The sequence below is a fragment of the Planococcus citri genome, chromosome 2 (assembly GCF_950023065.1).
Source record: "Planococcus citri chromosome 2, ihPlaCitr1.1, whole genome shotgun sequence".
In the NCBI taxonomy this organism is placed as follows: domain Eukaryota; kingdom Metazoa; phylum Arthropoda; class Insecta; order Hemiptera; family Pseudococcidae; genus Planococcus; species Planococcus citri.
In genome coordinates this window covers 51361635-51374124 of record NC_088678.1, presented here as the reverse complement: position 1 = coordinate 51374124, position 12490 = coordinate 51361635, and the positions used below count along the sequence as shown (strand labels likewise).

General features: G+C 36.7%; 1 protein-coding gene across 6 annotated transcripts in view; it reads left to right on the top strand.

Annotated features, from left to right (window-relative positions):
• kug (kugelei) overlaps positions 1–12490 on the top strand; it is a 359846-nt gene that overhangs the window by 228591 nt on the left and 118765 nt on the right. For all 6 annotated transcript variants that reach the window (XM_065351184.1, XM_065351180.1, XM_065351182.1 and 3 more), the window contains one exon: positions 6941–10422. In XM_065351184.1, coding sequence (XP_065207256.1) covers positions 7035–10422 — 3388 coding nt within the window. In that variant the 5' untranslated portion in view covers positions 6941–7034. The remainder of the gene's footprint in view (positions 1–6940; positions 10423–12490) is intronic.

The window sequence follows — 12490 nt, the reverse complement described above, 5'->3', positions numbered from 1 at the left end:
GATATTGTTTACGGTATATAAACGCACAGATACTATACGAATACTCGTTTTATACGAGACACCATCGTCGTGAAATTTCATCGTCGCTCAAAAGAACTACTCTACACACACGTATCGTTTACCGTAATACAAAACAACCTTTTTATTGAACAAGTATCCGAATAGATTTCCGAATATATGTATAGGATAGGTGTATACCTAAACTTATATTACAACGAATGAATTTCAAAAATACACCTTTTTACGTTTTTTTGCAGCAAATATATTGTTTTGTAGGTACGTATTGTTAAGAAGCAGGGAAATTCATTTTTTAGACGAATTTTCTCAAATTTGATGTAAGGTTCTGTGGATTTAATGCAGTGGATCCCGTTGCTTGAAAATATTATTATAGGAAAAAGAATAAACTGATTTTTCTCAAAAAATCATGGAAAATATTTAGAAAAAATGCATTTTAGGCTCTTTACAGGATACTTGGAATTCCCCAACTATGTCCATCGCCATCGAAACACTAATTACAGGCGCAGCAAAGAACGTAAAAAATAATACCACTCACGAGACTATAGACAATCCACTGGTCGAAATGAAACTTCATGTGACCAATAGGCGAAAAAAAAGTCACCCATCATTGGGTATTTGATACACGTATATCGAGCAAAACTGTCGCTTTGGCGTACACCTGTGTGATGGTAATACTGTAAAGCAAACTGCTACTAATACGTCGAGGGAATTCGGGATTACCTTTGCAGTGGCATCATTAAATGAGGTTTTCTTATTATAAAACACCGCAGCAGCATCGAGGTTATCCCAGTCTAGGTGAGATATTTGACGCAACTATTTAAAAAAAGAGGCGAGAAAAAAAATAACAAAATACCCAACGCGTAAATATAATTGAATTAAAATAAAACTACGAGATGAACATATACTTGGTCGTCCAAGTGCTCGACCGTTTTTTCCCTTTTGGTAGATTTTCTTGCACGCAGTAGCGAACCATGGAAAATAAAAACTTACTACACCGAAGGGATCTTTAATTAGAGGCAGATTTATTTGTTTATTATCGTTTGGGAATTATAACGTACTCACCGAACGGCCTTTAGCGCGACTTAATAATTTTTTATACGAGTACACGCGAGCGGCGTTTTCGTCTTCTTATACTCGTAACCCAGCGTACGTCGTAAATACTCTTTTGTAATGAAGTTCGAAAAAGTTTCTACGACCTGAATTCTCGGCTCTCTTTAAATTAATTATATCTCCCGAGACTAGCTTCAAACCAATACTTGGCGAGTTATTTGAAAAAATTGCTGTAATTAAGTCGATCGTCGTCGCCGGAGGCATGGCACCGTCGAGCCTAATTACGAAAATCGATTTCACACTGTGTAGTGCTCCTCCACCGAAACTTTCAATGTATCGCACGTAGAGGTCTAGGTACTCGCTACTCGCGGTGACCACATATACCTCGTACTAGGTATAAGTAGACGTGTGGGTTGGAAATTGGAATGGTACGTGTAACATGCAAATGTAAAATTAGTACAGCTACTTTTTCACTTCGTTAAAAGCGTAGGTTATAGGTACAGCTATTTGAAAGGATACGAGCGTATAACTCGAATAGACCTTTTTTCATTCACGCAGTGTGAATCAAATTTTCCTTTTGGAAAATTTCGTTTGAAACAATTTTACCAACTGGAATAAATGCACGATGGAAATTTCAAATTTTATTTTCAATTTACCTTCTACGTTAGACTAACCTGGCTGATTTTGGTATTCGCAAGAACAAAAAATTGATAGCAAGGGTTGTCTGCTGAACTCCAACATGCCAAATTCGTACTTTTCTCGTACCTGTTTTGTACTTTCAAGGTCTCTATACATTTTTTAAAATTTCAATTAGGCGAATTCTTTTGAGATATTTGTCTCCGTGTAGGTAGATAAGATTTATTCCTTTCCCCTCCCCTCCCTACGAACGATTGCTTCCAAAGACAGTTCTTAATACTTACTTTTATAAAGAAAATTAAAAATTGTTCAATAAATTTGGGTGAATTCTCGAGTCCTTGTCGGTTGATTTTTCCAATTTTCAACCTTTTGAAAGCAAGAAAGGAAAATTGAGCGAAGTAAGAGCAAACGCTTTTGAAAATTTATAATTGAAGAAAAAAAAATTTTTTACATGAGAAGCTGATTCTTTTACTTTGGAATTTTTCAGATCAAATTATATTTTTGATGCAAGAAGCTGACTTTTTTAGCTTCAACAACAGTTTTCCAAAAAAAATTAATTCTAAAAAAAACAAGAATTTTCAGCCTTTTTATCATTATTTCTTGTGCATTCAATTTTTTGATTTCATTGTCCTAAGGACCGAATACCCAGGCATCTTGAGCTGAAGCATTGAGAATCTTGTTCCAACTTTCAATCCTCTCTTACCCTCTCCATTCCATATTTTTCAATAAATCCAAATTCTTCAACATATTATGTACCTTGATAATTTCCATAATCCCTCCAAAAAAGGCCAATGTTTTCAATGCCTCCATTACATGGGAAAATTTTAGAATTCTGGAGAAATAAAAAATCACGCTGGAGTCTCCAGAATGGCTCAAATAATGAAATTCGGTTCGAGGAAGTTGGTTTTAGTTTCAGGACCAATTTCCGTTATTTTTACCGAATAATAGGAAGGTGTTTTTTTTTGAAAAAAAAGAACGCGTAAATTGCCAAAAATGGTCAATTTTGAATTTTTAGAAATTTACCAAAAATCGAAAAATCAACTTTAGCAGCTGAAATTTTGGTTATTGGAATTTCAGATCATGCTCTTTCTGGAGGCGGGCACCTGCAAAGGTTCCCTCATTAATAAGAACAAAATCCAAAATTGATCGATACACACCACCCATGAGATAACTTTAAGTATATCGTTAGCTGTAAAATCCACACGTATTTATAACTCGAGAAATTAATTTACTCCATCATAGAAAGAAAATACACCACACCGCCTCGAACTCGTTTTTCAACCCGGTTCGTATTAAATTTTCAACTAATTCTTAAATCGTTTCTCTTCCACTTCGCAGTTGATTACATTAACGCATAAATTAATTTTCGCCAAGCAAAGACACCTCGAAACCTAATTTCCTTTTTCATCGAAGCAACCAAACACTTTTTTACGGCCTACTCCTCCTCTTCTTCTTGCAACTTCAAATCCAACGAGACTTTTTTCTCCCCCTTAACTGCTCTTCGCATACCAACATTATAATCATTTTTTCATGAAACGCCTCCCCCACCCTCCCTCTATGATACATCTTCAACGACAAAATTTTACTTCAATTCGCGCCCGGTAACTTTCTTCAACAGAAATTTCACGCTTAGTTGTAAATATTTTATCATTTTGATAAAAATGCGTCTTGCCCCCCTCCCTCAACCAAAAAAAAAACTTCCTTCGGTATCTTTCTCAATTTATATACCTGCGTTTTCGCATTTAAAAACCAAAATTACGAAACTTTATCGTATACATCTATCGATTGGTAGTTGGGGTCGTGGAAAAAACCACAGAACGCATAAGGTGGTGATTTTTTTTTCAACTTGAACATCATAAGACCGCGTAACGTATCAATTTAATTTCAAAAGACGCGAATAAGAAGAAAAAATTGATAAAATTTCAATACAACTATTGTCGACGTTGAATAAATAAATGATTAGGGAGGGGTAGGTGGAGGGATTAAGTCGAATATATGGTAAAATACGAATGTTAACGTGTTTCCGGTTGTATATAAGATCGCGTGTCAGCGACGAATAATTTCTGCGCAATTTTAACTGCCATTATAAATCTTTATGGTATAAATCGATTTATATACGTTATAAAAATCTCGTGTGTCTCCGCCGAGATTTTGCCTACGTTATCATTGTTTAATAACGTTGTTATTTATTACATTTATGGTGCAGCTTTTCTCCATATACCTTAGTTGTTTTTCCTCTTTATGTAGCATATTGTGCATGTGTATCGCGCCAAATTAACTACACTATACGTACCCGACCCAAGCAAACCCCAAAAACCACCGACGAATTGCGAATAGCCAGCTGAATTAAATAGGACACATTTTCCACTCTTCTGCATTCGAATGTTGAAAACTGTCGTAATCAGAATTCATTGCTCTAATGTAATAAGATACCGCAGACACATTCGACGAACTGCTAATTCGCCAGTTTCACGTCGTCGTCTCGTATATCTACCTTTCTCGTATATCGACTCGAAATTAAAAATTTACTCTTTTTCGAAAATTTACCCTGGACGTAACAGATCGTCCAGAGGTAAAAGAGAAGTCTTTGAAATAAAACCAATTATAGCCTACGTGTTAATAAACCAAAGTACCTATTCAACGACTCGACTTATATTTATAGCTTTTCTCTCGCAACATAAGTCATACCACATGACATCGTTTATTTATTAATTTATTTTAGAAATTTATCACTTTTTAGTCCTTGAAATCGAATTATTAAACTGTATTACGTGGAGGATAATTTAACCAATTTATTAGACGGAGAAAGCGTATTAAACTAAGAAAGAAAACAATTGATGCAGTCGTAAATCATTTAAAACCTGAAATTCTTACTAGTAAAACTTTTTAATTACTGTTGAAAGATTTATAACGTTCATCGCAGATGTCAATCAAACTTCTAGGTACACTAATTTATTAATTAGGTATACCTACGTATAATTCTAAGTCTCATTTCTTTCCGCAATACGTCTGTAAATTTTCTATACACTCGGATGACCCGATTTAGATTTTTATTGAATTTTTTGTGGATTCTTTCTGCTGGTTGGGTTTGAGAACGAGCATTATTTTTTATCCCTGATCAAAAAGTGTTTAATGCCAGCATCAGAGACTACCATTCAAAATTTTGAAAAAATCTGATTGTAGGGCTAGATGTTTTGGTTCGGGACTTGATTACTCCAAAAAAATACATCCTCTTCATTTTTTTGTGAATTTCTGAAAAAAATTAAAAATCATGAGACTCAGTTTTCAATGGCGCTGATTTCGAATTTTAACTTATGATTTGTATACAAACCCTTTGAGCCTCACAGAGCTCCGTTTTTTTTTTTAATTGAAAATTCATGTGATGTGTGCTTTGCTAAGTATTCGTTTTTTTTTTAATTGAAAATTCATGTGATGTGTGCTTTGCTAAGTATTCCGGAAAGATGGTTTTGAATTTCATTTCATTTTTTTAGTACGAGCCTCTTAGGCATCTCAATAAGCCCCAATTGGGGAAGAAATGAAAAATTCGTTTGAAGCTATTGGGTTGTTTTGTTTTCAAGGTTGCTGATTTCGAATTTCGACCTTTTTTTTAAAACTTAGATCTTGCAACAAGTCTTCCAACTCTAGAAAAATATTGAAAAATTTTGAGAATGCTTATTTCGAACTTTGGTTCATTTTTTCAACACGTGCTCTAGAACCTCATAATGAGCCCAGATCAAAAAAATTTATTCGAATTATTGTTTGCAAAGTATTCAGATAGGTATATTTATTTTAAATTTTAATCTGTTTTTTTTTTTCAAACTAGGCTCTGAGACTCTACAATGAGCCCAAAATTTTCAACAAAAAAAGGTTTTTTGATGGAAAACATGGAATTTTATTTGGACAGCTAAAAATCGAATTATGGCTTATTCTCAGCTTATTGTTTGAAGGGTTTCTCCACATTTGAGTCGATTTCGAGGCGGACACTTCGAGCACGTTTTTTAGACCAGTGCAATTTACAAGAGAAAAAGCTCAAAAAATTTTCTATGAATGAAAAAAAAAACAACCTCCTCTATCAGAATTTTACCATTTCCAGCCATTCTGGAACCTCTAGAGTAGTTTGAAATTTCTCCTGTATCATTGGGTACAAAATATGCTGATCAAAAAAGTACATAGTAGGTACATGTATGAAATATTCGCCAGAAAATCGGCTAAAATGTGGATTAAATTTTAAACAGGTCATAAATAAGCCACAGCTCGATTTTTAGCAGCCCAAATTCGTTTTCGCGCCATTGGAGAAATTGAAAATTGCTCTGGAGGCTCCAGAATTTCTCAGAATGGTGAAATTTGATCTTCGGGAGTTAATATTGGTTTTGAGACCAATTTTCATAATTTTTGCTGGTCTGCATGTCATGAACACTTTTTAAAAAAAAAAACATAAATCGTCATAAAATTTCATTTTTTATTTTTAGAAATTTGCCAAAAACAGAAAAATGTATTTGGACTACATACTAAAGTTTCGGTTATGGGGGTTCTAGACCATGCTCTGCCCAAAAATTGCGGTTCTGTTCAAATCAGAAACAGACTTCACGAGAAGTTCTCTTATTAGTTGTGTCCTTTGGAAATTTCGATTTTTCAACCTTTTCAAATTTTCTTCCTGACTAAAAAAAAACGGTTTTTGAAATTTTTTCTGGATTTTTCCAATTTTGTCTTATGATTAAACCTCAATTTAGCTAATGTTTTGATTACTCTTTCTAGCACGATTTCATCCTACACTCGGTTCTAACCCAGAGAAAGTGATATTCACGTCTTTTTCCATATTTTCACATTTTAAATAATTGTCTATAAAACCATTTATATGCATTTAAGAGTTACAGCCTGCAGCAGTTAATGCAGATACCAATGCAATATGCCTGTAATGTATAATATGTTAACTCTTAGGTGGTACTATATCTCCATTAACCTAGTTTTCAGCGCGATTAAATCGATTCGGTTTTTATTCATTTGCACGCACGTGGCACATTGATTGTTCGAGAGTATTAATTGAAATTGTCCTTTACACTTGTTCGAATCTATTCAGATTCAGATTCAAAAGTATTATACACCAATGTACCTACGCCAAAGGCTAAATTTTCCCTTCTATAATATGTTGAAAAAATAAAAATAGTACCACGTGTAGTGTACTGTCGTTCATCGTTGTTTTTATCTAACGAGCAAAATGTTTGTTTGTATGTTACAGGGTTGAATAGCGCAGGCACGCCGAGGCTGATATATAACGGAATGAGGTGATAACGAGGGCTGGACAAGAGTCAGCGAGGAAGTCGGGAAAAAATATGGAAATACGATGGTTTTCTGCGACGAGAAAATGGCAGTTCGTATGGATAATCGTTTGGCTGGCGTCGTTATATGGTTACAATGGTGCAGCAGCGGCGTCTACGGCTACTGGTAGAATATCACCGAACACGTTACGATTCACTAAACGCGCCTACAATGTCTCGATACCGGAAAACTCGCCCAGCAAGACTTACGTACGAGTGGAGGAAAAAATGGGCATCTTTTGCGGAGATCCTGAATTGGAAGTACGATATAAGATAGAACACGGTAATAAAGATGGGTTCTTCAAGGCGGACGAACGTCAAGTGGGTGATTTTTGGTTCTTGCTGATACGAACGCGAACTGGTAATTACGATGTGTTGAATCGCGAACGAAAAGATCAATATGCTTTGACCATCAAGGCCACCATCAATCATGCCAAGAACAGGACGTTTGCTGCCGAAACCAAAGCTGTGGTACATGTCAGCGTGCTCGATACGAATGATTTAAGCCCGTTATTTTTACAAACCGAATACGAGACGACTGTTACCGAAGATACCCCGTTGTATAGCAGTATTCTGAATGTAATGGCCGAAGATGCCGATCTTGGCATCAACGGTGAAATCTATTACAGCTTTTTAGGCAGTAACGAGCAATTTTCTATTCATCCTACTACCGGTGTTATTAGTCTGACCAAACCGCTCAAGTATACTGATAAATCGCTGCACGAGTTAACAGTCATAGCAAAAGATCGAGGCGTTGTGATGAAAGGTACAGGTAAACCAAACTCGGCCATAGTGAAGATCCATGTCAAACAAGTCAATCTATACGGTCCTGAAATATACGTGCAACACTTACCAGGAATCATCGAACAATCCAACGCTGATATTTACGCAATTGTTAGACTACAAGATCGAGATTCCGGTATCCACGGCGAGATAGATAAGTTAGAGATTGTCGATGGTGATCCGGAAGGACATTTCAGAATCAGACCCAGCGTGAAAGATGGCAGCATCAAGAAGAACGAGTATAATATCGAAGTTTTAAGACTGTTGGACAGGGAACTGGCTCCGCAAGGCTATAATCTAACTTTACGAGCTACAGATAAGGGCATTCCTCAGAGAGAAACGTTCAAATCGATTACTGTTCAGTTGACCGATCTGAATGATAACGCTCCGGTATTTGATCGAGAAGAGTACGAGGTGAATATACCAGAAACAGCGCCGATAAATTCACCAGTCGTTAGAGTCAAAGTTACCGATGCCGATGAAGGTAAAAATGCAGAAGTCAGGTTGGAGATTGTCGGAGGCAATGAAGGCAAAGTGTTCAGGATAAATTCCGATACTGGAATGTTGTATACTGCTGTGCAGTTGGATGCAGAAGTTAGACCTTACTACACATTGACTGTGAATGCGCTAGATCAAGGAAACGTTGGTACTCGAAAGCAAACTGCAGCCAAGATCAAAATCAACGTTGTCGATACCAACGATAACGATCCGTTGTTTGATAAAAGCGAAGACGAAGTGACGGTGAATGAAAACGAACCAGCTGGAACTGTTGTTACCAAAGTCTTGGCTAAAGATAAAGATTCCGGTGAGAATTCGTACATATCTTATAGCATAGCTAATCTAAATCCGGTGCCATTCGAGATCGATCACTTTGCCGGTATCATTAAGACGACTCAAGTGTTAGATTTCGAATCTATGCGTCGAAAATATACTTTAAAAATCAGAGCTTCCGATTGGGGTCAACCCTACCGCAGACAGACTGAAATGCAACTAAGGATCAATCTAAAAGATGTTAACGACAATCGACCCCAGTTCGAGAAAGTAGACTGTGTTGGCCACGTGCCCAGGAACATCCCTATTGGCAAAGAGATCCTGACATTATCAGCAATAGATTTCGATTTAGCTAATTACATCAGCTATCGAATAGTTTCTGGAAACGAAGACTCGTGTTTTACTTTGGATAGCAATATTGGCACGATCTCAGTTACTTGCGACTTGAACGATATACCAGGCAATGAACGTGAATTGAACGTGACTGCTACCGATGGCAGCCATTTTAGCGATACTGCTCGTATCAGGATCAACTTGGTGAACGCGAAGAGGTTTGTCGAAGGCAAACCAATCGTTGAAGATCGAGCTGTGTTCGATTGCAGAGATACAGGAGTCACCAAGAGGTTCACCGAGTTGACAGCGTTGTCGGAGAAAAACAATTTGCCTGTTTCGATCAAGGAAGAGTTCGCCATGATGCCCAGCAGATATGGTGAAAACGTGCATACTCCAGAATTCATTAGCTTTCCGACTGAAATACGTGTCAACGAGTCGTTACCATTGGGTTATATATTAACTGTGATTAAAGGACGTGATCGAGATCTGGGCTATAATGGTAAATTAATTTACGGTATATCTTCGGGAGATGACGACTCGGCATTCAGAATCGATCCGGATAATGGTGAATTGAAACTAATAGGATATTTGGATCGAGAAAGAAGACAGAAATACGACCTGAACGTAACCGTTTACGATCTAGGCAAACCGCAAAAATCAGTTTCACGTACTTTTTCCATCGTTGTGCTAGATGTGAACGATAACCCTCCCAAATTCGAGAAAAATTTAGTCAATCTTCGAGTCCTCGAGAATATCGAGAATGGTACGATTATTCATAGATTCAACGCAACCGATATCGACGAAGGTGATAATGCCAAAGTAACCTATTCGATTGTCTACGATGCTCGAGAATTCGCCGTCGATCCGGTAACAGGAGTTTTATACGTGGCAGCTCCTTTGGATAGAGAAAAACAAAGCTTTTACGAACTGATATTACGTGCCTCGGATGGCGCCAATGATCTAATGTCTTTACATTCCGATGCCCTAGTCAGGATAACCATCGATGACGTAAACGATAACTCGCCCAATTTCTCGTTACCTCGTTACACAGTCAGAGCTCGAGAAGATATTCCTGTCGGTACAGTGATCGCTATTCTAACAGCTACTGATCCTGATCTAGATCTAGGTGGTAAAGTCAAGTATCACATCATAGGTGAAGAAGCAGAGAACGTTTTTAGCATCGATAGCACCACTGGTACGGTTCGTCTGCGTAATTCTTTGGATTTCGAAGAACGCCAAGTGCATACGATGATTGTGGATGCTCGCGATCGTGGCAGTCCTACGATGAGTTCGATAGCAACGTTGGTCGTGGAGGTGATCGATGTGAACGAAAATTTATACGCGCCCGTGTTCGATGATTTCGTCGTGTCGTGTTCGGTGGCCGAGAATCAGCCGGCTGGTACATTTGTGACTCAGGTCAGGGCTACAGATGCTGATTCCAAAGGAGATGATTCGAGGATTGGTTATACGATCAGAGAAGGCGACGGATTGGGATATTTTTCCATTGATAACGAAGGTAAGATTTTATTTCATCGTTTTCTCGTTACTATTTAGAATTGGTAGTTAAATATATTAAAATCTGATGATTTCCAAAGTGGATGATGGAAAGTGTAAGGATCTTGATGAGTTGGAAGTTTCAAGTTGACTGAGCCAACTGAATTGAGCAGGTTGAGAGGGTTGAATCGACCTCTAACGGCTTTTCAAACAAAACTGGGCTCTGAAGAGCGATGGAAGGAGAGGGGGTAGATGGTCTCAACATTCCAAAAATAAAATAGTATCACAGGTTGGTCTCTCATGCCTCACTTTATCTAAACATCCATTCAAATAAAGTAAATTTTCACCATTCAAAAAGTTTTGGGGCCAATCATCCTTTTTCCTTCCCAATTCTTCAAGGTCCGTTTATTGGATATGTACAAAAACGTCTGAAATACAGATTTTCATTAAAATGAGGGCATTTTACTGATTTTTACCTCCTTACTTTTCCAGTTTTCTTTATGTATCTCATGTCCAAAACACCAAAATCCCAAGATTCTAATCCGATATGGGCCAAAATAAGATTGAAACTGGGTTTATAGAGGAAACTTACTAGTCTGAAAAAATGTAGATGGTCAACTGCAAATCGTGATTTTCAAACTCTTGAAAAATTACAGAATAAAATTGAAAGTTTTCTTAATTTTTTTCAATTGATCTTCAATTAAGTAATTTTTTCCAGTCTCGTTGACAAAGAAGTCATGTCCACAGGATTTGATTTTGATATTGCACCACTTGGAAACTTGGAAGCTTGAAATTCTTATTTTGATATTTTGGGACAAATTACGCATACTTACCTATTCTTTGAAAAAATGATGACTGAACGTCTAAAAATTCATTACAAAATGACCATTTAAAAGTTTCAGAACGCCATAAGTCAGCGAAAAATCATCAAAAGGATTTTTTTAAAAATCCATAAGTTACCTTCCTCACTGGGAATACATTCCAAAAAACGAATTTTTCATCTCAGTTCGGCGAAAAATGAAAAAATTAATTTAAAATCACACATTTTTGGCCTCACTTATAAAATATGTAATTGCGTTTCGGGTACAAAATTTTCCTCACAATTTTTTTCTCATCCAAATCGACCTTTTGGGCGCAGTTTTGTCTAAAAATCAGCGAGGGGCCGATTTGCCTATTTTTACTTGCTATATCATTTATGAAATCTGGCAACATCCTGAAAGTCTGTGCTTTAGAGATTCAATCAGAACTTATTTGAAAATCTACAATTCCCAACCATCAAAGTAGGTACAAAAAAAAAATCATAAAATGATTCAGGGCAAGATTTCTCTTTGTTGGCGTAGAATGCCTCTATATACAATTTTACTATGACTGAGGAAATACTGGGGGTTGAAAATCACGTTTGCATTTAATTTATTCGGGATTAGGTTGAAAAAACGCGCCTATAATATAAATTTCACGAAACATATGCGCCGTTTGAAATGACCAAGTAGTAACTGGCGGTAGGCTTATAACGATAACGTATATCACGATAAATTTCGAGTATCGGTTTCTGCATATTACTTATTCGCTAGTTTTCTCCTCTTCTGGTAAGCACTTTTTTTTGATGAAAATTGGGTAAACCTTCGAGGAATCTCGTATAGTAACACGTGCAAGTTCCATTTGGTTAGGGGTATTTTGCATCGGTAAATTGAATTTACTGCATGGACGATTTATCGTTAGCGGTTTCGAGGATTTTGAAATATTTTTTGCAGCCTGTATGGGGTGTCCTTCGAAACGTCTGCTCAAACGCACAATTTGGATTTACTGTTGTATGGGTTGTATATTTTTTGCTTGATATTTAATTTTTTTTCTTGGTAAAATTTTGAAAAAATTTCAAACTTTGTGCCAATTTGTCAGTTTGGAACAAATTTTTGACCTGTCGTGGTTTGTATTCAATAGAGAAAAGATCTCATTGACGATAACGAATATCTCACAAAAACCACCTCCTTCACCATTTCACAATAATTCATTGATTATTTAGAATCATGTTTGACTTTAAATAAGTAGCAAAATTATACCGATAGGCTGAAAAAAAATTCCTTCAAACTCCA